General features: G+C 42.3%; 3 protein-coding genes across 11 annotated transcripts; 2 read left to right on the forward strand and 1 right to left on the reverse strand.

The window, feature by feature from the left end:
• Positions 1-725: 725 nt before the first annotated feature.
• On the reverse strand, positions 726-3409 carry LOC129591144 (uncharacterized). 2 transcript variants are annotated; one of them, XM_055486682.1, is made up of 5 exons: positions 3296-3409; positions 3037-3149; positions 2771-2948; positions 2514-2670; positions 726-1026 (listed from the first exon to the last, which is right to left on the reverse strand). In XM_055486682.1, the coding sequence occupies exons 2-5, from the start codon at positions 3134-3136 to the stop codon at positions 844-846; spliced, it is 618 nt and encodes a 205-aa protein (XP_055342657.1). In that variant the 5' UTR covers positions 3137-3149; positions 3296-3409; the 3' UTR covers positions 726-843. The 2 variants fall into 2 exon arrangements, with proteins under 2 accessions (XP_055342657.1, XP_055342656.1); XM_055486681.1 differs by having other exon boundaries at positions 3037-3395.
• Positions 3410-9792: 6383 nt separating this feature from the next.
• Positions 9793-16654, forward strand: LOC129591052 (uncharacterized). Of its 8 annotated transcripts, XM_055486570.1 has the most exons (7): positions 11181-11221; positions 12245-12344; positions 12727-13470; positions 13760-15248; positions 15579-15861; positions 16042-16221; positions 16277-16654. In XM_055486570.1, exons 4-7 carry the CDS (start codon positions 14605-14607, stop codon positions 16382-16384), a joined length of 1215 nt encoding a protein of 404 aa, XP_055342545.1. In that variant the 5' UTR covers positions 11181-11221; positions 12245-12344; positions 12727-13470; positions 13760-14604; the 3' UTR covers positions 16385-16654. The 8 variants fall into 8 exon arrangements, with proteins under 8 accessions (XP_055342544.1, XP_055342547.1, XP_055342541.1 ...); XM_055486569.1 differs by lacking the exons at positions 12727-13470; positions 13760-15248 and adding an exon at positions 9793-9997 and having other exon boundaries at positions 10334-11221; positions 16277-16637; XM_055486572.1 differs by lacking the exons at positions 12727-13470; positions 13760-15248; positions 16042-16221; positions 16277-16654 and adding an exon at positions 9793-9997 and having other exon boundaries at positions 10334-11221; positions 15579-15665; positions 15733-15833.
• A 392-nt stretch (positions 16655-17046) lies between these two features.
• On the forward strand, positions 17047-19583 carry LOC129591110 (decapping and exoribonuclease protein-like). Its single transcript, XM_055486642.1, has 7 exons — positions 17047-17431; positions 17498-17571; positions 17642-17744; positions 18137-18379; positions 18462-18609; positions 18738-18832; positions 19215-19583. Exons 1-7 carry the CDS (start codon positions 17166-17168, stop codon positions 19348-19350), a joined length of 1065 nt encoding a protein of 354 aa, XP_055342617.1. The 5' UTR covers positions 17047-17165; the 3' UTR covers positions 19351-19583.
• The last annotated feature ends 513 nt before the right edge of the window (positions 19584-20096 follow it).

Here is a 20096-nt window from a genome sequence, read left to right on the forward strand (position 1 = left end):
CTTGTGTTTTTATTGCTGCTGTTAGGTCTCGTAACGCTGATTACGCTTTCAGATATCGGTTAATTGCTGTTGTTCATTACGAAAAACATTTTGAAGACCCTGTTGCGCCCCAACACCAATGGGCGTCAGCGGGTTAATCAACGGACCAGTCTGCGGAGACAAAACTGTTGTGTCAGCGTCCACGTCGGTGAACTTTGCTGCACGGAAGTACTGGTGTTGATCGTTTACATCGCGCTGCATTTAAGTACTCTGTGGATGTCATATTCACCGGAGAGTATAAAAAAAATTTGTTCTTATTCCAGTAGCACTCCCCGCGTAACGAGTTTTCATTATAGACCGCGATGATGCTGCTGGCATAAGCCCGCTCGCCAAAATGTGGCGTGGATTTTTTTTATAATCTGCACTTAATTTTGCGGTTATAGGATTCTTTGCAACTTATGCCGTGCTCATGAAACAGCTTTAGTGTAACTGCAGTTAATGGTTTGCTGAACGTTTCAGATGACGGACAGTTAATTTAAATTGCTCTTCTAGTGGTACCCGGCACTGCAACACTAATACGGCTATATGTGGCTTACTTAAATCAGTTAGAGGTGACCGTTCCGATGAATTAATCACGATGCGAAATATGTGGACGTACTCGGTTGTCGCTACTGAGTTGACTTAGCAATACAAGAATAAGCGTACATATAGTGTGTATGCGTTAAAAGTGCGTTGTTACTTTATTGTTCTTCCTTCGACACGATTCGTTTTAATAAAAAAACACGAACATATAAAAGGCACGACACAGCAATGGTGGCTACAACAAGGTTCGATTACTCGGGAACATCTTCGTTCCGTGGCCAATTATTTCTCATCCTTTGAACTGCGAGGGTTCGGGGTGCGCGATCGTGACCGTTTATCGCGATTGCGCTCGTGCACCTGGCTCCCGGAAAGTACCTCCCCGCTTGAATCCAGAACTTGGCTTGAGTTCATCCCGGTGGTCCGCATCTCAAAATTGCTGGAGCCAGCCTTTCCAGCGCGCGTGTCCTTCAACAACAACAGTAAAATTACAGACAAAACACCGTTTAAATTAGGAAGTTCCTAATTAGGTTCGTGCCTAGCGATAATGCCGATAAATAATTATAAACGAGAGTCTCAACGTAATAAAAGAGTCAATAGTGACCGCCTGCCGATACCAGCAGTTTACGCCAAAGACCTCGAAGACCGGGTTATGCTGCCGTAATGTTCAGGTGGACGGTTACCCCTTTTCTCTACGATCGGATGGCAGTCTTACAGTTTCTTCAAAAAATACGGCAAACAAGCGGCAACGGTAGAGAGTTTGCGGAACGATAGCTGAATTCGACCCACGCAGGGTCCTTTCAACACAAGCACGATCGAAACTATGTCCAGTTAGTCTCTATAGGGTTGCGCATTTTCGTTTCACTATCAAATGACGTTCGTAGAAGTATCTTCTGCCTAGCGGCTACAGTTATCGTATTCGCCTGATTGGCACGTGTCTTCCCGCTGATGACTGCTGCTTAAACGGACCCCGGTCCACACCTTATTACGGAACTGGCGCTCATCGCCTTCCATTGGCCAGACGTGACCGGCACTTCGTATACCGAACAGCGGCAAAGTGCAGGCTGGTGCACGGCAAGGCGACCAAACTCTCGAGATTTCGGTCGCATGACACCATATAAGCATTCACAATGAGTAGCTGTGAGCGGTGATGGTGTTTAGTGAGAAACTCCTAGATCCCAAAACGGAAGTGCAAAGGCTAGTGCAATGGTGAAGCTCAATGCTATGTCGGCTTATGCATTGCGCTGCCACTGTCGATGTCGAAGTTTCTTGCAGCGGCCCGACTCACAGAAGAACTCGAACGACATAGCACACAGTCAACTCGCACATGACGTTGTGCATCGGTTTCGTTATCCTGATGCTGATGTCGGCACTCCATATTAAGCGTTAGGCAACTTAGGCTATTGCAGTAGTGGGCATGACTTCGCATGTGGGCAGCCAATTTCAAAAGAAAGATATCACAAGATCATCGACCAAAATTAATTTTTTATAAATCCCAACGATCGGTGTCGTATCATTTCAACAACCTCAAAACAAAACCATTAGCGAAAATTTATAACTATGTATGAACCCTTGATCATGAAAACCTTCAGTTAGGAATCGATGCTTCTGTTAAAAATTAACTTTGTTTCGGGTTCACCCGTTGCTGACCATTGAGCGTGCATGACCAAAGGCGTCTGTGCAGCGACATCGGAAGAAATGTTTTCAATTTATAACGGAAGACTGGATCTGTTCTGTTTAATTTTTTTTAGTAAATCAAGGACTAACTGACAGGATAGAAATCATGTGTGAATGCGAGAGCGGTAACTAACCGAATTCTAGATCAGTATCTACGTACAGTATTTATCTCTCTTCTGAAATATTTGTTGCACAGCAGCTGTACAGGAAAATGGGGTAGCAAGGCTGCTCAAGACTGAAGTTAATTTTGGAAAATACTAGCTACAGGGAAAACTTACAACGTCAGTTTCCAACCAAAGATCCCGGTTTCGCAGTTTATCCCATTCGCGGATAGTTTCCGTCATGAACTTGCGCGTAATCCCATGTTCGGTCGAAATGCGAGTTTTCGAAAATCCTTCGATAACTGTATGCTCACGCCAGGCCTCGGGCCCCGATCTACAGCATACAGGAAAATTCAGGCAAAACTCGCAGTGCGACCAAGGCGAAAAGAACAGAAAATCAGAGAGCGAGAAAGATCTATAATACAGCCACTTACAACAACGCCGTAATCCCCTGCACCGCCTTCTTCAGCGATTTTTCATAGTGGCAGCCGAGAATTACGCACACGTCCGGGAGCCCGCTCCCTGGCAAAAATTTGCTGCGGCCCTTCACGTCTCGCAGCTCGTATTTCTTGTGTAACATAACCTTCGTCAGGCGCTTTTCGACGCGCTTGTCTGTAATATTCAGACATAAGGAGCCGTTTGCTTTCAGCGACTAAAATGTTTAAAAAATCATAATAATAATTATAATCATAATAATTACATCGTGTTCCGCTGAGTTTGTGCAAGATAAGCAAAGCAACGAAATAATCATCAGAATACGGGTCCTGATCTTCGAGGATTCGGAAACCACGGTCTGCCATGATGGAGATGATGCTCTCAAACAAAACACACACTGATGAATTTACAGAAAAACGAAGAACTTCGCACAAATCGTGGAGCACTACAATCGTACAGACCATGAGAAAACAAAAACGGAGTCTACAAACGAAAACTAAAAGTTTGTTGGGAATAAGAGTTACCTTTTGTAGATTTATGCTTAGAAGTTAAATCTGATAAAGCTCAAACAGTGAATACCAAGAACAATATTGAAAATCTCGTTTGATTACGAGTGTGCGAGTGGGATCTTCCGTCTTTGATAATAATTAATAATAATAACACTGTCGCAGTTATTCGTCAGAACATGGCGCTCCAGACTGTGAAGATACTTAGTACTGCTGCAGTGCCACACTTACAGGGTTTTCATTAGAGTGGCATTATTATTTGGCTCGGGAAATTGCTGATTAAGTACAGTAATTGTGCAGTAATGATGCTAATGGTAAGCGCAACCGAATGGACAGTACAGTACGAGCCGAAGTATTGGGTTCGGTTGCTGACCAGTAAAGTTGAAATCGGCGCATATTGACCAAAATATGAGACTTATACCACCTTGTAGTATAAAATCTGCACTATTTGGATAAATTTTTTATATTCCGGTAAGTATTATTAATTTCGTGTAATAATCATCCAAAGTAAGTATGAGAGAACGTTCGGTGACGTCTACTCGCGCACATCAAAGATGCCGCCCATCGCGTACCTGAGATACGGATCTTCTCAAATGCTGATCGCGGATATGCTGCATCGCCTGGTTATCAGTTGGCAGATCATATCCGCGGATTCAGTGCGAGCTGAAGTGAAGTCAGCTGTATCGTCTGAGCACTGAACGGCATAATTTTTGTTTCTGGTTCTACGAACCAGAAAAATTGCAATTCAAACTTTCTAGATTTGAAAACTTACGAAAATAATAGTATTCCGTCGGCGCTCTATGTAAATCGAAAATTAGAGCGAATAATAAATTTTCTTTTATCGTTAACGTAGCTGCTGTACAGACTGGCCAGCGCTGAAGATCGGAGTAAAGATCCGTATCTCAGGTGCGCGATGGGCGGCATCTTTGATGTGCGAGCGTAGACGTCACCGAACGTTCTCCCATACTTACTTTGGACGATTATTACACAAAAGTATTAATACTTACCGGAAAATAAAAAATTTATCCAGATACTACAGATTTTATACTACAAGGTGGTATAAGTCTCATATTTTGGTCAAAATATGCGCTGATTTCGACTTTACTGGTGAGAGCCCGAACTCAAGCTCGGATCTGAACTCAGACTTGGACTACTAAATTCAGACTACACTTACGCTTTGACTAGCACGTTTCTTGTTTTCTTATGTCTTCCTATCCATCCAGTACGAGTATATATTAAAGCAGGACTCTCTGTTCGAACAGATCCCGCCTCCAAGCTGTTCTGATTGTCCAGAACCAGCCTTTCGGCTTTCAAGCTTTTAGCTATAAGCTTTCGAAACCTTAGTGCCTGTTCCAGCCTTTATTTGATCAGCCAGAACTACCGGGTTTGATAGATAAATCAGAACTGCCGGATAAAACAGAGCTACCAGAGCAGCCAGATAAACCAAAACTAACAGATCAGCCAAAACTGACAAATCTGCCAGATCAGCCTGAACTGCCAATTCTTCCAGAAGTGAAGTTTCCAAACACACTAAACTTTTAAAGTTTAACAAAGCTAAGCTTTAGGAAGATTAGTACGACTAGGCTTTGGAAAGCTTAGTAAATTAATAAACCCAGAAACCTTGTAACCGTAGGCCACGCGTGGGTATCCACCTTTTTAAGCCTTTTGTACCCGAAAGCCACGCCTGTGGTACCCACGTTTTTAATCTTCGGTCACCGAAGGCTTTTTAAACCTTTGGTAACCTATGGCCTTTTAAACCTTTTGTCACCGAAAGCCACGCGTGCGGTACCCGCCTTATTAAGCCTTTGGTCTCCGAAGGCCAGTACTTTAAAAATTTTAAACGGGAGCACTGTTTAAATTCGTAACCGGTTTTGCAAAAGACTGAAAAATTACTTTACTATTTCTGTTTTCGAACAAAGCTCGTTACTGTACTTTATTAACCAGTTTAAAAACCTAAACTCAAAACATGAAGTATAAAATACTGGCAGTACTTTACATAAAATACTGACTTTATGTAAAGTACTGACTGTTCACCGATTCATGGATTCACGGCATGCGGGAAGTATAAAGTATTGGCAGTACTTTAAATAAAATACTGATTTTATGTAAAGTACTGACTTTTTCACCGATTTACGGAATTTAGTACATGTGGATGGATACACCGCTGTGCAGTACTTCACACAATCCCGGCATAGTGTGAAGGAATTTAACATGAGGCGCGAAAGAAAAGCTATTTTTGTTTGTCGTACAGGGGTGCCGCGCCAAGTTCGGACAGTTTATCTTAAAAATCACTTTAGGTCACCCACCAACAAATTACTAGTTATTGAATTTTTCTATTATTACTGTATGTGTCATGCATCTTTTTCACTATGGGTCGCGAAGCTGAGGGCGTGGCTTGCAATACAGCGAGATTTAAAGTAAAGCAGACCAGAGTGAAAAAACGATTCGACCCAACGACCATCCTAGTCTCCCTCCTGTTTAAAATTTGTTAAGAAATTCCACTGATGCTAGAGTCCAAAAAAGTGTATGCTGGACTGTTTGCCATTCAAAGCCGTTGCTAAATTCGTCTGACTTCATTCCATTTCAATAATGGCGACGTGACCTTTGCAATATTACTGTAGGCACTTGCAGAATGGTGGATGGTGCCCTTTGAGAGCTCGCACAGGAATCGCAGTAGGTGGGATGTGTCAAGTATGTACAAAAAACTCGTTGGCAAAGCACCGAGCAACATTTTAAGCTTTTGTTTTTGCCCAAAAGGCCTGCGACATCCCATTTCAGCACGTTTTCGCACCATCGAAAAATTTGTCTGGCCACTGCTGTGTCGGTGTTTTCTCCGATCCTTCTGCCACCCATGTCTTACTGCATGCTTGGTAGATAACAGATGGAATGCAAAAATCCTCTACTTTGATGCATGTCTCATTCTTGGGAAACATCTTCTCGAAGTTGTGTATCTCGGCGCGCTAGGCAACTACATTCTTCCGGAAGCACTGTTTAACATACAAGTCTATGGGAGGTGCATCTTCATTCTGGGTTACCTCGAGCACCATCCACAAGGAAGTTTTTGCTGACCCATACCACTTACTTACCTTTAAGGCCACTCAACAATTCAGAAAAATGTCCATCAAAGAATGTCACGTGGGGAATTTTCTAGAAGGTCAGTTATAAGCCCCCTGGAAATGACCACTACCCCATCCTGGTTTTAATCGGCTTACTACTTATTACCCCATTTAGCATTTCAAATTTTAGCATACTCAGATCCGCATTAAAAATTACACTAGAAAAGTGCAAAATAAAAAGTGAAACCAAGTATGCTAATATTTTTAAATTTAATTTTCGCAACTGTCCGAACTTGGCGCGGCACCCCTGTACTTACAGTTAATATAATATTATTATTATTACAATGTACGATCGTCGTACGTGAAATCCGGGTTCGTACCTTTTCTATATACCAAATTTTGACGTACTAAAGTTTCCTATAATTACAAAACTCCTGCGCATAGCTGTGACCTTGTATGTCGAACATCATCAGTCAAGCAAAACATTTTTAAAAAGGTCAAAGCTATGCGCTGGAGTTTTGTAATTATAAGAAACTTTAGTAAGTCAAAATTTTGTATATAGAAAAGGTGCGAACCCGGATTTCACGTACGACGATCTTACATTGTAATAATAATAATATTATATTAACTGTAAGTTGTTTTGCTTGACTGATGATGTACGACATGTTCAGCAGTCATCCGCATGTGTATAGAGTAGATACAGTTGTAGAATCTGTATTTACGTATAACGTCACTCTAAATTCCGAAATACTGTAGAAAAATCGGAAAGTTTGGAGGCTACAAAGCGAATGATTAAACATTCCTTTTCAAATAGAACTACCATTAAGTAGTATCAAGATTTCAAGTATTGCAGTATATACGCGTAATACATACTGTAGCCGCGCGATGAGTTTGCACCGCAGAGTCTGGTATACGGAAATCGTCATACACGCTGCAGCATGTTCTACGTAACGTGTGCGCTGTCCGATCGGGGGCAGGCAGCGCCCGGATCTAAAAGTGGTGCAAACTTATCGCACGGCTACAGTATTACATACGTACGTAATGTGCTTTCGCGTAATACGTAATACACGTATGCACATCCCTTTATTCTGATGGCTTTTGCCCAGTAAACATACGAGTATATAACATTCCTTCTGCGAAGCACAAAATTAATTTATTGGGCAGGGTATTGGCAGCCACCTTGCGCTGTGCGTTCAGTGAGATGGAAACTGGCGTCTTGCATAAAAGTCGTTTTGTGTGTGGGTTTGATTATTGTAGCACACGTGACCTTAGTTTTACTTTACAACGGTTTGATTGAGTATGCTTGAAGCAGCATATTTTAACTTCTTAAGAGCTCGATAAAAAGAAAATAACAAAATAAAAGAATTTAATTACAATTACAGAGACCCCTGTTTAGGTTTTCAATTATAATAATAGTTTATATCGCAAGAATAATGCACTACGCTTACGTTTGCGTATCACGCAGTGTAGAAATTTAAAGCGATGGTGTTAGAACAACTCAACACAAATTTGGCTGCGGCTCCTAGACTAAAACCAGAACAACAGAGCGGTATACATATATACGCATTCAGTTTTTTGAATATACTATATTTGTTTTACTTTTACGTCGGTCTGCACACAGATGCAGACTTAACACTATGTATGAAAAGAAGAAGACTAGTCTTCGCATAGGAATAGTGTTAACGTCTTGTTTTTGCTTTGTCTATGGAGATTTGTAACCAAAATGTTACACGCCTTTGATTCGCCCATTTTCGGGGAATGGTTTAGTATTTTCCGGAGGGCAAAATCCTGCAGAGCGCAGTGAGTTATCCATACATAAAGACACTGTATACGTTATGCATACAAAGACTAAGTATATACGGCTTGTTTTTGAACGGTTAATACTTTTTAAGAGAGTAGTTTAGCATTGCTGGCAGTGTAACTGTGCAACCATCCACAGTTGGTTTAGTTACTCAAGTAAGCCGCTGACCGCTGGTTGCGTTCCAGACTCCATCGAATGAAACGCTAGCTTTGTGTGTTATCGACTCATTCAATTTTGCTGAATCACCCAAGCATGGAGTTTGTAAGGATATTAGCAGTTACATTTAACGCAAAAGCCAAAAACATTTAGCTTTTTTTCTAATTCAGAATTTGTTTTTGCTGAGTGTTTTCAGAACATGCTGAATTTCTAATTTTAAATTTTCTAATTTAGAATTTGCTTTTTCATTTAAAACCGGTCAAGGGAAAATTCTGGTTGCCGGTTCCCGAGCACCACAAAAACTGAAGGCGGCGGCTGTGGAGTGTGGAGTAAAACGTACAAAGTCGATTTTGCATTCTTATCACTTACTTAAAATGAACTTAAACGTTTCATAAGCGTGATTCCGCATGTATTGAAATTTCTTGGCAGCGACAAAAGGTGTCACAGAAAGCAGCATGTTCTAAATTTTTGAAGTTGGTTTGTTTTATACAATGACTGATCGAGCCACAAGAGTTGGAGTTATCTGGGCAAGTCCAAGAAAAACGACCAGCCGTGAGAAACTGCATTAAACCGTCGCCTGTTTGCGATTGCATCGGTTACAGTGCACCTGTTAACGTGTTTTTTCAAAACATCAAATTTTTTAATTTTGGTTCAATCCACACCTAAGGGACTAATTTCAATATTTCAGGCAGGAAATGGGTGCTAAAATGTGCACATTCCCATTCCAGCAGCACGCTGCTGAAATGAAAATCTTTGAAAATTCGTAACTTTGTTATTTTCCGTGCTGAATTTTTTTATATGCGCTTAAAAAATATAAAATAATATATACTATTAGGAAGAATAACTGATTTTCTGGTTTGGTCTCAAGGTTTGGCACTCAGAGCATACGTGCTTAGCATAGCCGCCTATGAGAAATCTCGAATGAGTCTTCCATAGACAGGTACTTCTGTTAACAGCAAAGGCTCACAGTGAATAACCCGGAATTAAAAAACTGAGAATCAGTTTTTTTGCCTAACGGTATGCGTTATTTTGTATTTTTTAAGCTTATACAAAAGAATTTAACAATAAAATTTACAAAATTACGAATTTTTGAAGATTTTTATTCCAGCAGCGTGCTCCATGGGCCACCGCACGCGTACATCAGCTATGTTGCTGCTAGACAGCTGGCAAAATTTTGCCAGCGGCCCAGCAGTATTGCAAACAAAATCGACAATAAATTTAAGAAATAAGAATGGACTGCCTTGTAAATAGTATGCTCTCGTCGTACATTGTATAGTACTTAACTATCCTCCAAAATTGTTGCAAAACAGGTGCGTGTCACAGTTTGGTTACTGACTCTCGTTTCACTGTTCAGAAACAAGCCGTATAATTATAGACTATAGAAAGTCTCATGTATTCTCGATATATACCACGACCGACGGAACTATTTCCGCGAGGAAATGCCACGAAGTGTTTTTGCAAATGCGCAGACCGAAGACGACAGAGTACGATATTCCAAGATCCTTTTCATATTAAATTTTGAGGTATTTCCCCGCGAGTGTTGCATAGTCTGCCCAAAGGCCGTAGAACATTCTAGACTTTTGTCTGCCACATGAACAAGCCCTAGTAGTATGCCTTCTGTAAGTAGTAAGTACATATTGATCGGTGTTGTATAATTTTATGTGAAAGCAGATCTCTCGGAGGCTGTGCTGGTTATCGATCAGATCGGTATGTGAATCGCCTACTTAGTGCGCCTTTCTCACTCTGAACTGATTACCGAAAGCTCTGTATTTGTAAGTTTGTAACCTACTTCATTAACCATATTGCATATTATCACAGTCTCCAGTTCTACGTTCTACCACTAGTGTTCTCTGCTAAAACTGTGTTCCGCGCTTTGTAACACGTAATGCTTTTGTGTTAAACGGTATAAAAATCCAGCTTTAATCCTTTGCATTTTCATAATAGCGGTTAAATATTTGGCTTACAGTCGCTTAGTTAAAATTCAATAATTGTTACACTTCTACTATGTTTTCGTTAGGTGCATTGTATATTTTACATTTTCAGGTTAACGGCAGAGTAACTGCATCATAGATTGAATATCTATGGAAAAGTTCCTTATATTCCCAATTCACCAGCCAGAGTATGCCACACACGGGTCTGGAAATGGTCTTTATGACCCATTTGTTGTGGATATATGGGGAAATTCTGGTGAATTTCAGCGTGGTTACGTGTGTGATGTAGATGAACACGGCCTGTCCGTTAAGCTGGACGGCCATACGGTACAACGTGTTCCTTTCGGTCGCGCATGGCTTGTTAAACAACAAGATTTCCAAGAATCAGCTATCCATCTAAATTCGGGAGACGTTGATGTTCGCATCAGCCCCACCGACATGGGCGTGGCGTCGTGGACGCCAGCTCGGTTAGTAAACAGTATTTCGTGCGCGAGTACGGAAATGTACAAGTGTAGTTCGTGCCCGTATTCTGTTGCCACGGTGGAAGTGATCCAGCCGGGCACCATGGCAACACGATACACCGTTATTGATGGACCAACGGCACTGGCCCAACGACTGCGCAAGCGCAGAGATCTCGGCCCACTCGTCCCACAGAAAGCCTTTCAAAAGGTCCACATGCGAATGTTCGACGCATCAGCGGAATATCCGTATCCAGAGCGCTTAATGAGAACTGCACGTTCATCTCCACGATTCCAGAATTTCTGGCTGAGGCTCACCCGCACGATGTTAGTTAGCCTGCACGATGGGTATACGGAAGTGCTGCTACCCCCTGATTTCGAGAAATATTGTTCGAGGGAGGATGACGACAACGAGGGCGATGACCATTGCCGTCCGGTGTGGAAATCAATAGGGGATTTTGTGGATCGTTTGCTCGTAATGCAGCACAGGACCGTCGACCGAATACTGGACGGCTTGGTTATCGCTCTTCTGCAATCACACGGTAAGAAGACTCCAAGCAGTAAACACCGTTACAACTTTCATTTAGTTGACACAGTCAGCAGAATAAAGTTCGACAGATATTTGATGTACAGTATATGCCGACAACGTTCATAATCAGTAATACGACTTCATGGGGCGTGTCAGGACGAGAACGAGGCCGGTCGCAAGTTCACTGCCATTTATAATGGGGACAATGCGCAGCAGCAGGAAGATGGTCACACTGGCGGCAAAAACAATTATCACAAAAATCCTGAAGGTGCTAAATTTAATAATGGGGCTGAATATTTGCGATGTTTCAAGTGTTTGTTAACCTTTGCTTGGCACATTGCGGCTTGCCCTGCCGATGATTGCCGCCTAGTCGAAACCGAATGGAAAAGAGCAGCTCGTGGTAAAACTAAAATCAGTGAAGTGGATGATGGCGGTAATAGCCAAAAGGGGAAATGGAAGGGAGTTACAACAGTTAGTGGGAGTGCTTGTTTTATCATTTTATAAAAGGGGTGATAGAGGGCGGCAATAGTAGAAGCACACTCCTCATTAAAAATCTTAACAAATGTTTGAACACACCTAAATTTGTAAACAGGACAAAATGGAAAACCACGAAAATAAATTTATTCGTTCAACGTTGTAATTGCTACTAAAAGTTTTTTGACTATTACAAATAGAGAATGTTCACGTATAACATCACTAAAGAAAAAAATAAATATTTTACCTGTTGGATTTACATATTTGAAAGCAATCCTGATTGAAAATGAAGATAACGAGATTCAAATTATGAATGGGGAATCATCCATTCAAACCGGCTTTGCTGATGCGCTCACTGTATCCTGTATTTCCGATCCTATTGCCCCTGTGATTTAGCAAGTGGGTTTGTGCACATCTGGACTCCGAAGCCCTTTAATATCCTTGTGCACTGCAGCACTATAAGAGATTTTTAAATGGAAAGCGATTTTTAATCGTAACCAGTACATGGCTAAAAGTAACAGACTCATTAGCAACCTTGCATCGACGATTTCCTGATTTACAGAGATTCATGACAATGAGCTCTGCTTCGATGAACTATTCTTCGAAATCCAGCTATTTGTCTACTCATATCTGGATATATTCGACCAAAATTTAGTTAAAAGGTATGGAAATGGAAGTTCGGGTGATATTTTATTTCCACCAGTCTCAGACAAATGTTGTCTACTTGCCACAGTGTAATTTCTGCAATTTTGATTTACCGTGTGCATTATCTTTAACGTGGAATCGCATGCACCTATAAAAACTTACTTTTACTTTCATGCTTTCATGCTTTTACTTGCTTTCGCCTATAGTGTAGAATATAGAACACAAAGTACAGAACACAGTACAAAATAAGAAAGTTCCTGTACATGTAATACATAATTAAGCTTTGATTATTGACAATACTCAAGAGCAATGGTTTTTGAACAGCTAATGCATTATTAATATCAGTCATTTAAGAAGATCTTGCTGGGAAGGTTACAATACGTCGATTGACATTATCAGGGTGAGCAAAACGTCTTTTAGCCTGGTCAACAGCAACATAATTCAGTCCTGCGTCAATGTGCCAACGCGCCCTACCTTTGACGCCGTGAATCCCGACATTGCTGGATCAACACGCAGTCCCTGGATGTGGAAAGAAAGTTTCGCCTTTGCCCACCTCCTGGCTCGAACTGTCACAAGACACTGTCGTATTCTGTGCATAATCGGGGAGTGGGATAATTGTCTGTTTTCCTTGGTGCAATTACTGAATTTCTTGTCGCTGAAGTTAAAGTGGCTGGTCATCGCTGACAATGCGGAACTGTACATTCGAGAGTTCCTAGATTTTCCTAAACCGAATAATGTCTTAAATTTTTCCGAACCGGATGTGTATACGGTTACCTTTTACGAGTCGCCGGCATACGGAACAATTTGCGATAATATTCTGCTTCGAAATTGTGTGTTTCCTGTGCAAAATTCCATTACCTTTCCCGGTGTGCTCCATGAAGAGAAGATGCGTATCATTGACTGCCCACTGTACTTCCGCTACACGGACACGTTTTCTGTCAGCGTGACGAGTTATTCATTCAGTTTTATCGGCACAACGAAGGCGGATTATCTGGTTTCTGTTACCCACATGTTCGAAGTATTTTGTCCGGAGCTGGAAAGCATAAAACTGGACCGTCTGTTGGATGGCTTGAGCATTTTTCCCCTTCAAACACATCATCAAGGGCTATTGCAATGGGCGTTTATGCGAGCCTCCTTTATGCTGTAAGTAATGCACCACTATCGATTATTTTTATGGGTTTTTGACGTTCATTTGACCTTGCTGCACGGCTAATCGAAGTTAGGCTGTTGCATCTGTGCTGCTCAGAGTCTCAGCGCGACTGTTAAAAGCTTTCTGTCGAGGGGTTAGCTTTCAATAGACCTAACACCCAAGCTTCTGTCATTGCATCACAATACTTCCCGGCGGCTCGATAAAATAATGTCAGCAGGCTGTGAAAAGTCCCAGTACTTTTCTCATAGTAAAGTATCTAAAGTTGTTGGATCCGCTTTCTAGGTGGAGCAGTCCGTCCCCCGATACCATTTCCGATATTCAAAATGCCATCGTAAAGGGAGCATCACAGCGCAAACTTGTGACACAGACTCTGCATTTGTTAACATTCCTGCAGAGGCCCTTATAGAAGGGCGCTGGAGCCGCAATAAAAGACACCCCAAACGGATTGATTGTTATCTTTGCTACCGGAACACGGTCTTCCCAACATATATTCGCGCTTTTTGCACCACAAAAATTATACAATCGGAGAACGATAGCCAGAATTCATGACTAATAGCCGGAAACGGGTGACCCAAAAGCTGCAACAGATACCATTCTTACAGTAATTTCTGCAAAGAGGCGTTAGACCTGCAATAAAAGGAGCCATGGAGTGCTTGACTGATTTATAATTTTCTTCCATAAACATTATTTACGGCGCTACTAGTATTTGTATACTTTGTACCGGTCCACCTTACGACTCTTGCGTTATTAATGTTCCAGCAATCAGGAAGTATTTGTATCCCGTAAAATGTGTACTGTATGACTATGGTAAAGAGAAGAATATCCCATCTGTCCGCCTACTCGCAGACTGCAACACCAGCCGAGTAGCAGAATAAAATCATTTCCCATGTGACGGCAAGATAAACAAACAAATCCGCAAATAATCGGGATCCTGCGCTTCTCAGTGCTGGGCGAATCATAAATGCAGTTTATTGTCAAACACCATCTGCACCTCTACATCAATCGATCACTTTTCTTTCTTCCATCACGATTCACATGTTGAATATTACTGCGAACATCGTTTTCGTACATTTAACTTATGGTCTGTTGATTAAAATGACCGTGATAACGTCTTTATCCATTGAACCATGAAGCCGACAGCACACGGACCGACATATTCGTTCCTACGCTTTTTTCTTCTACTGCCTACGGAGTGCACCGACGCTTCTCGTTCCACCGGCCTGTTCCGAATCTGCCAGGGCCGCAACCGCTTGGCAACCGCCCTAAAATGTCTTTACTGGGCTATTATTTCTCTGATGACCATTCTCACCGCCATGGCCATGATTTCCGCCACCCTGTCCCTGGGTATCCTGACTTTTCTGGCGTTTGCGCGGTATGCCATAAAGACCCAGTGCTATCTGCTGATTGTCATCGTCTTCACCTTCAAACAACGCTGCTTCCATGCACTTTGCGCGGAGACCGCCCTTCCTTTTGTCACTCCACCGCGGCGAGCCCGTTGTAATGTGGAAGTACTGCTGATGGTCGTATACGCTGCGCTGCACGTGAGCGGATACGTCCTGATAACCAGTGAATACTATTTGGTAAATCACCATAACGCCTGGCTGACCGAGTTCAGCCGGTTTGATCCGGTGGGCACGATGAATATCCCTTTCTGGGCATGGCAGCTGGTGTCCTATCCGCTCACCGTGATGCCCACGCTGATGGCCGATTATGTCATCGCGCTAATGGTGCTGGGTGTGTACAAATGCACAAGGGCGGTGCAGTCGTTAAGGTGTGTTTGTAAACTGGAATGTGGTTGAGTAGGTTTGCTGTGACATTTAAACCTTTCGAAATATAGCATGTATTTCTCAGGTAATCCGTAGTATTTAACTAAGGATTATCTGAGAAAGGAACACATTGTACAGTAATAAATGTGTGGCTCATTTTTTAAATTTTTTTAAGTAGCTTTCTAACATTTTTTAGACTTGGTTAGCAGGAATTTAGTATATCAATACAGTTCAAATCACTTCAAGAACGCGAAGGCCTATTTGATTTTTTAAGTCCTTTTGCCCTGACGTCGAAATTTATAATCGTGAAAGTTTGACGTAAGTCTTACTTTAAGGCATAGTGGAGGCGCTGATAACACGGATTTGGACGGAGTTAAGCTGTCTGTGCTGCGGATTCGCGAGTACATCGCCAATCTGGAAAGGTGTTTTTCGTTGGTGTTATTGCTGCACTGTGTGGCCAGCTGTTTGACCATTCTGGGCTGGGTGCAGTGTATTCGCATGCCGGATGGCAACGGTCTGGTCAGCATGTTGGTGGTGCTGATTCAGTCGACGCTGGCCACATGGAATGCCGTGTCTATACTGATTCCTGTCGGTTTTATTATTCTGCTGCAAGATGAGGTAAAGCCGCGCTTCGATAGCGACAATATGCGGCGGAAGCCGAATATTGCCCTACATTGCACCTGCCAGCTTCGTATGGTCCTGCCCAACTAATGATAATTACCAATTTCCGGCGTTGCCTTGCTTTCAAACAACGCTTTTCACAAATTTATGAAATTAATAGTTGTGCTGCTACTTTAGCTGGATAAGATGATCGATACGTTCTTACTCCCGCTGGAGTCACCGTATCCCGCCGATTACTCCGACCGACAGATCTTGATGACGGAAAGCTTCAAGCAGTCCCTCAACGCGATGCGACTAATTCCCGTGCGGCTTACCGCGGGACGCTTCTTCATTATCGACCGCGGCTTTATTGCTGGTGTAAGCTGCACTTTGAAAATGTAGTCCGGTATGTTTATACAATTCCATTTTATAGTTAGTGGGATTCTTCGCAACGTATGCCGTGCTGGTGAAAGAACTTCTGAAGAACACTTCCACTTATGGCGCGTACAACGTTTCCGTCGTTTCGGAATCGAGTCAGTAGCTACTAGCTAGTTGGACGGTTAATTTAGGTTGTGGTGCATGCAACCCGGCACTGCAATGAATCCAGTGATATCGGCAGCTTGTAACCGTCGTGCTTCTTCACACGGTACACGGTACACCGTACTTCGTGCTTGAAATTGCCGTGAATCTGATAAATCTAAGGGAATTTTGTTTTCATGTTTGTACTCTTTTCAATAAAGAAGGCGTAAGAACTAATTTGATTGAACGGCTGTAGACTTGTAAGTTGTAAGTACTAAATGTCTGGTTTGTCACATCGCGTACGACAGTTCCTAAGCACTGGTAATGTTCTTTACGTAATTCGTTCCACTGCACTGCATGGATGACACATACACTGCATTCCATGACGCTCTGTTGACGTAATAAGATGTCAGCGACAGCGGCCCGTGCCAGTGACATACAAATATTGTGCTGCCGAGGCGGCGACGCACTATAGGGGCGGGCAGAGCGGATATATATCCGTAATGAACCGGAAATGTCTCATTGTGTCATCATCACCAATCATGTGTGTGCCTGTCTGCGCCTCCGCTGTAAGTACTTTTTATCGCATCAGTCATCACCTGTAGATATTTATGGCTCTATCAGGCAGTACAGTACCGTTATCAGTAATAATGATGGACTTAAGCATAGCCTAGAACAAACAACAATATCTGTATATAGTAATTATAATAGTATCGGTATCCTCGCTGTGTTACAAAGCGTTTCTCGACGAACGATCTACTGCATGTGTTTATCCATTTGGCATGAAGGTTAGTTAAGTCTGCATGACGGCGCACAGTGAACCGCACGAGATCGGCTCGTTTTCCTGGAGCACCGCGCCATCTGTGCAGCATCTACTCTATCACGACGACCGCAGTGGTCTAAGGGAGCTGCATCGTCGCGGCCGACCGGGACAGACCCTGGTTGAGGAACTGTTTATTCCGCTCGATAAGGGGCGCCCAACCGAATCAATCCAAAAGAATCCCGGGCCCGGTTTGGAGCTGTTGCTACACTGGATGCAGCGTCATCCCCACAGTGTCGTTAAACATTCGTAAGAACACTGCTTTGTGCTTGGTGACGCTGTTCTGTTTGGAACTGGAAGTTGGTTGTACTTTAGGTGCCATGCAACGATCATCTGCTGGCGTGACGTTCTACACAAAGTTATAGTGACACCATACGAGAGACTGAAAGGTAATGCAAGACTTTACATTTCGGCAATAACGAAAAGTCTTTACGATATTCTACTATCTGGTGGGGGCAGGCTGGATAATTTACGCATGCAACGTCGATGGCCAAATCTACCTGTCTCTCAAGGAACCGGGCCTTACTGCAGCCCGGAGTGGTCAATCCCGAGATGCTCACTGGTACGTCAGCTGCAGCAAATCTGATTGGTTATTTGGACACAACTTTACAACTTATGCCACTATTCCCTTGCGTCACATTAAATGTTATTGTTCTATTAAGAGCAGTTTACGTGTTTTTGTATTTAAACGAGCATGCGGGTATCAGAATGAATGCGAAGACTGAACACGGTTTTATCTTGTGACCTTAGTGTATGCGAGCTTGCAAATCACTAAAATTTTGGTCCGCTAGTCTGTCTGTTCAGCGGTCCCACGGAACGGGAGTTAGGCAGGCTGATATTCTACTGGAGATTTTTAAAGCTATGTACCGGGATAGTTAACTTAATGTTTGGGTGCTGTAGTCTTAAAATCGAAGACAGCACGACATAAAGTTTTCGATGCGGACCTAATTTCAGGCAGCGCAGTTTCCAGCATTACATGACCAGTCCACCGCAGCGTCCCGAATCTCTCCCGGCATCTCCCTCCACCCGGCATTTTTGCTCCGTAACCAGCACAACAGTCGGTAGCACGACGGTAATTTCCGGTGGCGTGGTGGTCTGCTTCGATCCCGGCAAACTGCACATTTCTCCGCCGCAGTGCTACGTCCAGTTGCATATCGAGCAGCGAGCGGATGAAGAGAATCTCTGGCGCAAACTGTGGTCAGTGAAGTAATAATTATTATTTCAGTTTGGCTATTCCGGCGCGTTTGTGCAAGGATCTTTGTTAACCGGTTCTGTATAGGGACCATAGTATGCGCTCCATATGGGCGGAATGCTTTCTGTCCGGCACACCAAAGGTCATCATCGGCTACCATGACCAGCTGGGACATGTGTCCATGACAGAGGAACTGCGGACGGCCAAAATTCCGGCTTTGACGAAATGCCACAAAGTCGGTAGAATATATGTATCAAGACATATACATATTGTGTGTGTAGAACATATATGTATATGTTGTTTCAAGACAAGGAACAACAAACGCTTCAAACTGAATTTTAGTACAGTAATTTACGTTTACAGCAAAAAGAAAACACCTGGTCGGACTCCGTGTGTCTGGGCTATCTGCGGACCTTTGCAGATTTGGTGACGCAGACGGTTACCGACGACTACAATGAGTAAGCGGCAGTTACGACACCGGTTAATATTTAAGACATAATTAATAACTAAGTACCTAATATCCGTCAGTAATCAAGAATTATTTTGTGGGTCCACATTACGCCATAGCATAAAAGTGTCCAGCTTGCAGCAGTACAGAATTACAGTAGTTAGAGGCTAGAGCAGCATTTCATAATTTTTGTCAGAATTTAGTTAATTCGGGAATAAATATAAATTCGAAGATACGCTAAAAATCAGCAGAACAAACATATATCAGTTTGTTTACAAACAATATATAAATACTAAAATAATTACCTTAATTTTTGCCATTTTCTTATTTTAAAAAAAAATATAAACTATCGGATTCAAGCATTTTAATAGGGGATTTTTTATTTCATGTAGAGCGACATACACATTCGAATGGGATGCCGTCAAGAGCGATACCATCACTGTGGAGCGGTTACCTAACGAATCTCAACACCGGTTCCTACCGGCGTGGTATCTGGCGCAACCGCCTTCGCCACCGGCAAATCATTAATAATCAATTAGCTAGGAACAATTCTTATCGTGGCGCTTGGAAGCCGAAATATATTATTTTCTTCTAACCTGGCTGCCCAGCGTTGAATCTACTGAGTGAGATTCTGCTTCATTGTATCACAATGCTGCCCAATGTTTTCTCTTTATTTCCCTTTACACGAAGTTCACAGATTTTTTCGAATTAACCGCATTTACCGAGTCCCCCGTCTTCCATACGCATTTTTACAAATAAAAGGAATAATCTAATGCGCTATTAACGAGCAATCGTCATGCTTTCTGACCCGAACAAAATTAACGGTATATACTTCTACAGCAATTATCCGTAAAAATGCGAGTATGTACACAGAAATTGGCTGTATCTTGTATATGATTTCTTTATCATTTTTCCCTACACGAGGTTTTCCGAGTTTTCTTCGAGTTAACCGCATCCAGTATTTCCTCCATTTCTCCACGGATATTTTCACGAATTAAAGAAATTTTTACATGTCATGTTTTGTAAGCCCAACAAAATTAACCCTATATAATTCACTATAAAAAAACATATGCAGATACTATGGGTGTATCTTACGGTTTCTTTTTTACTTTTCTGGCCATACTTTTTTCCGTTTTTTTCGCATTGACCTCATTAATTCCTCAGCTTTTCCATGGTTTAAATTTCCATGGATTTTCTATGAATATTTATTTTCTATTCTTAAAAATTAAAGGAATTTCTACAGCGTCCCACAACGAACAATTTTCCTGTTTTGT

The sequence above is a fragment of the Paramacrobiotus metropolitanus genome, unplaced genomic scaffold (genome assembly GCF_019649055.1).
Source record: "Paramacrobiotus metropolitanus isolate TYO unplaced genomic scaffold, Prichtersi_v1.0 Parri_scaffold0000044, whole genome shotgun sequence".
NCBI classification, from domain to species: domain Eukaryota; kingdom Metazoa; phylum Tardigrada; class Eutardigrada; order Parachela; family Macrobiotidae; genus Paramacrobiotus; species Paramacrobiotus metropolitanus.

Bases quoted from the DNA above. Each gene is read 5' to 3' on its own strand.
- LOC129591052 (XM_055486566.1), top strand. From the start codon at position 10,372: ATGGAAAAGTTCCTTATATTCCCAATTCACCAGCCAGAGTATGCCACA. The intron at 12,345-12,726 runs GTATGGAAATGG...TGACATTATCAG, and splicing joins GACCAAAATTTAGTTAAAAG to GGTGAGCAAAACGTCTTTTA. The intron at 13,471-13,759 runs GTAAGTAATGCA...TCCGCTTTCTAG, and splicing joins ATGCGAGCCTCCTTTATGCT to GTGGAGCAGTCCGTCCCCCG.
- LOC129591110 (XM_055486642.1), top strand. From the start codon at position 17,166: ATGACGGCGCACAGTGAACCGCACGAGATCGGCTCGTTTTCCTGGAGC. The intron at 17,432-17,497 runs GTAAGAACACTG...GTTGTACTTTAG, and splicing joins CACAGTGTCGTTAAACATTC to GTGCCATGCAACGATCATCT. The intron at 18,380-18,461 runs GTCAGTGAAGTA...GGTTCTGTATAG, and splicing joins AATCTCTGGCGCAAACTGTG to GGACCATAGTATGCGCTCCA.
- LOC129591144 (XM_055486681.1), bottom strand. From the start codon at position 3,235: ATGGTCTGTACGATTGTAGTGCTCCACGATTTGTGCGAAGTTCTTCGT. The intron at 2,949-3,036 runs GTAATTATTATG...TGAATATTACAG, and splicing joins CAAACTCAGCGGAACACGAT to ACAAGCGCGTCGAAAAGCGC. The intron at 2,671-2,770 runs GTAAGTGGCTGT...TGTATGCTGTAG, and splicing joins CAGGGGATTACGGCGTTGTT to ATCGGGGCCCGAGGCCTGGC.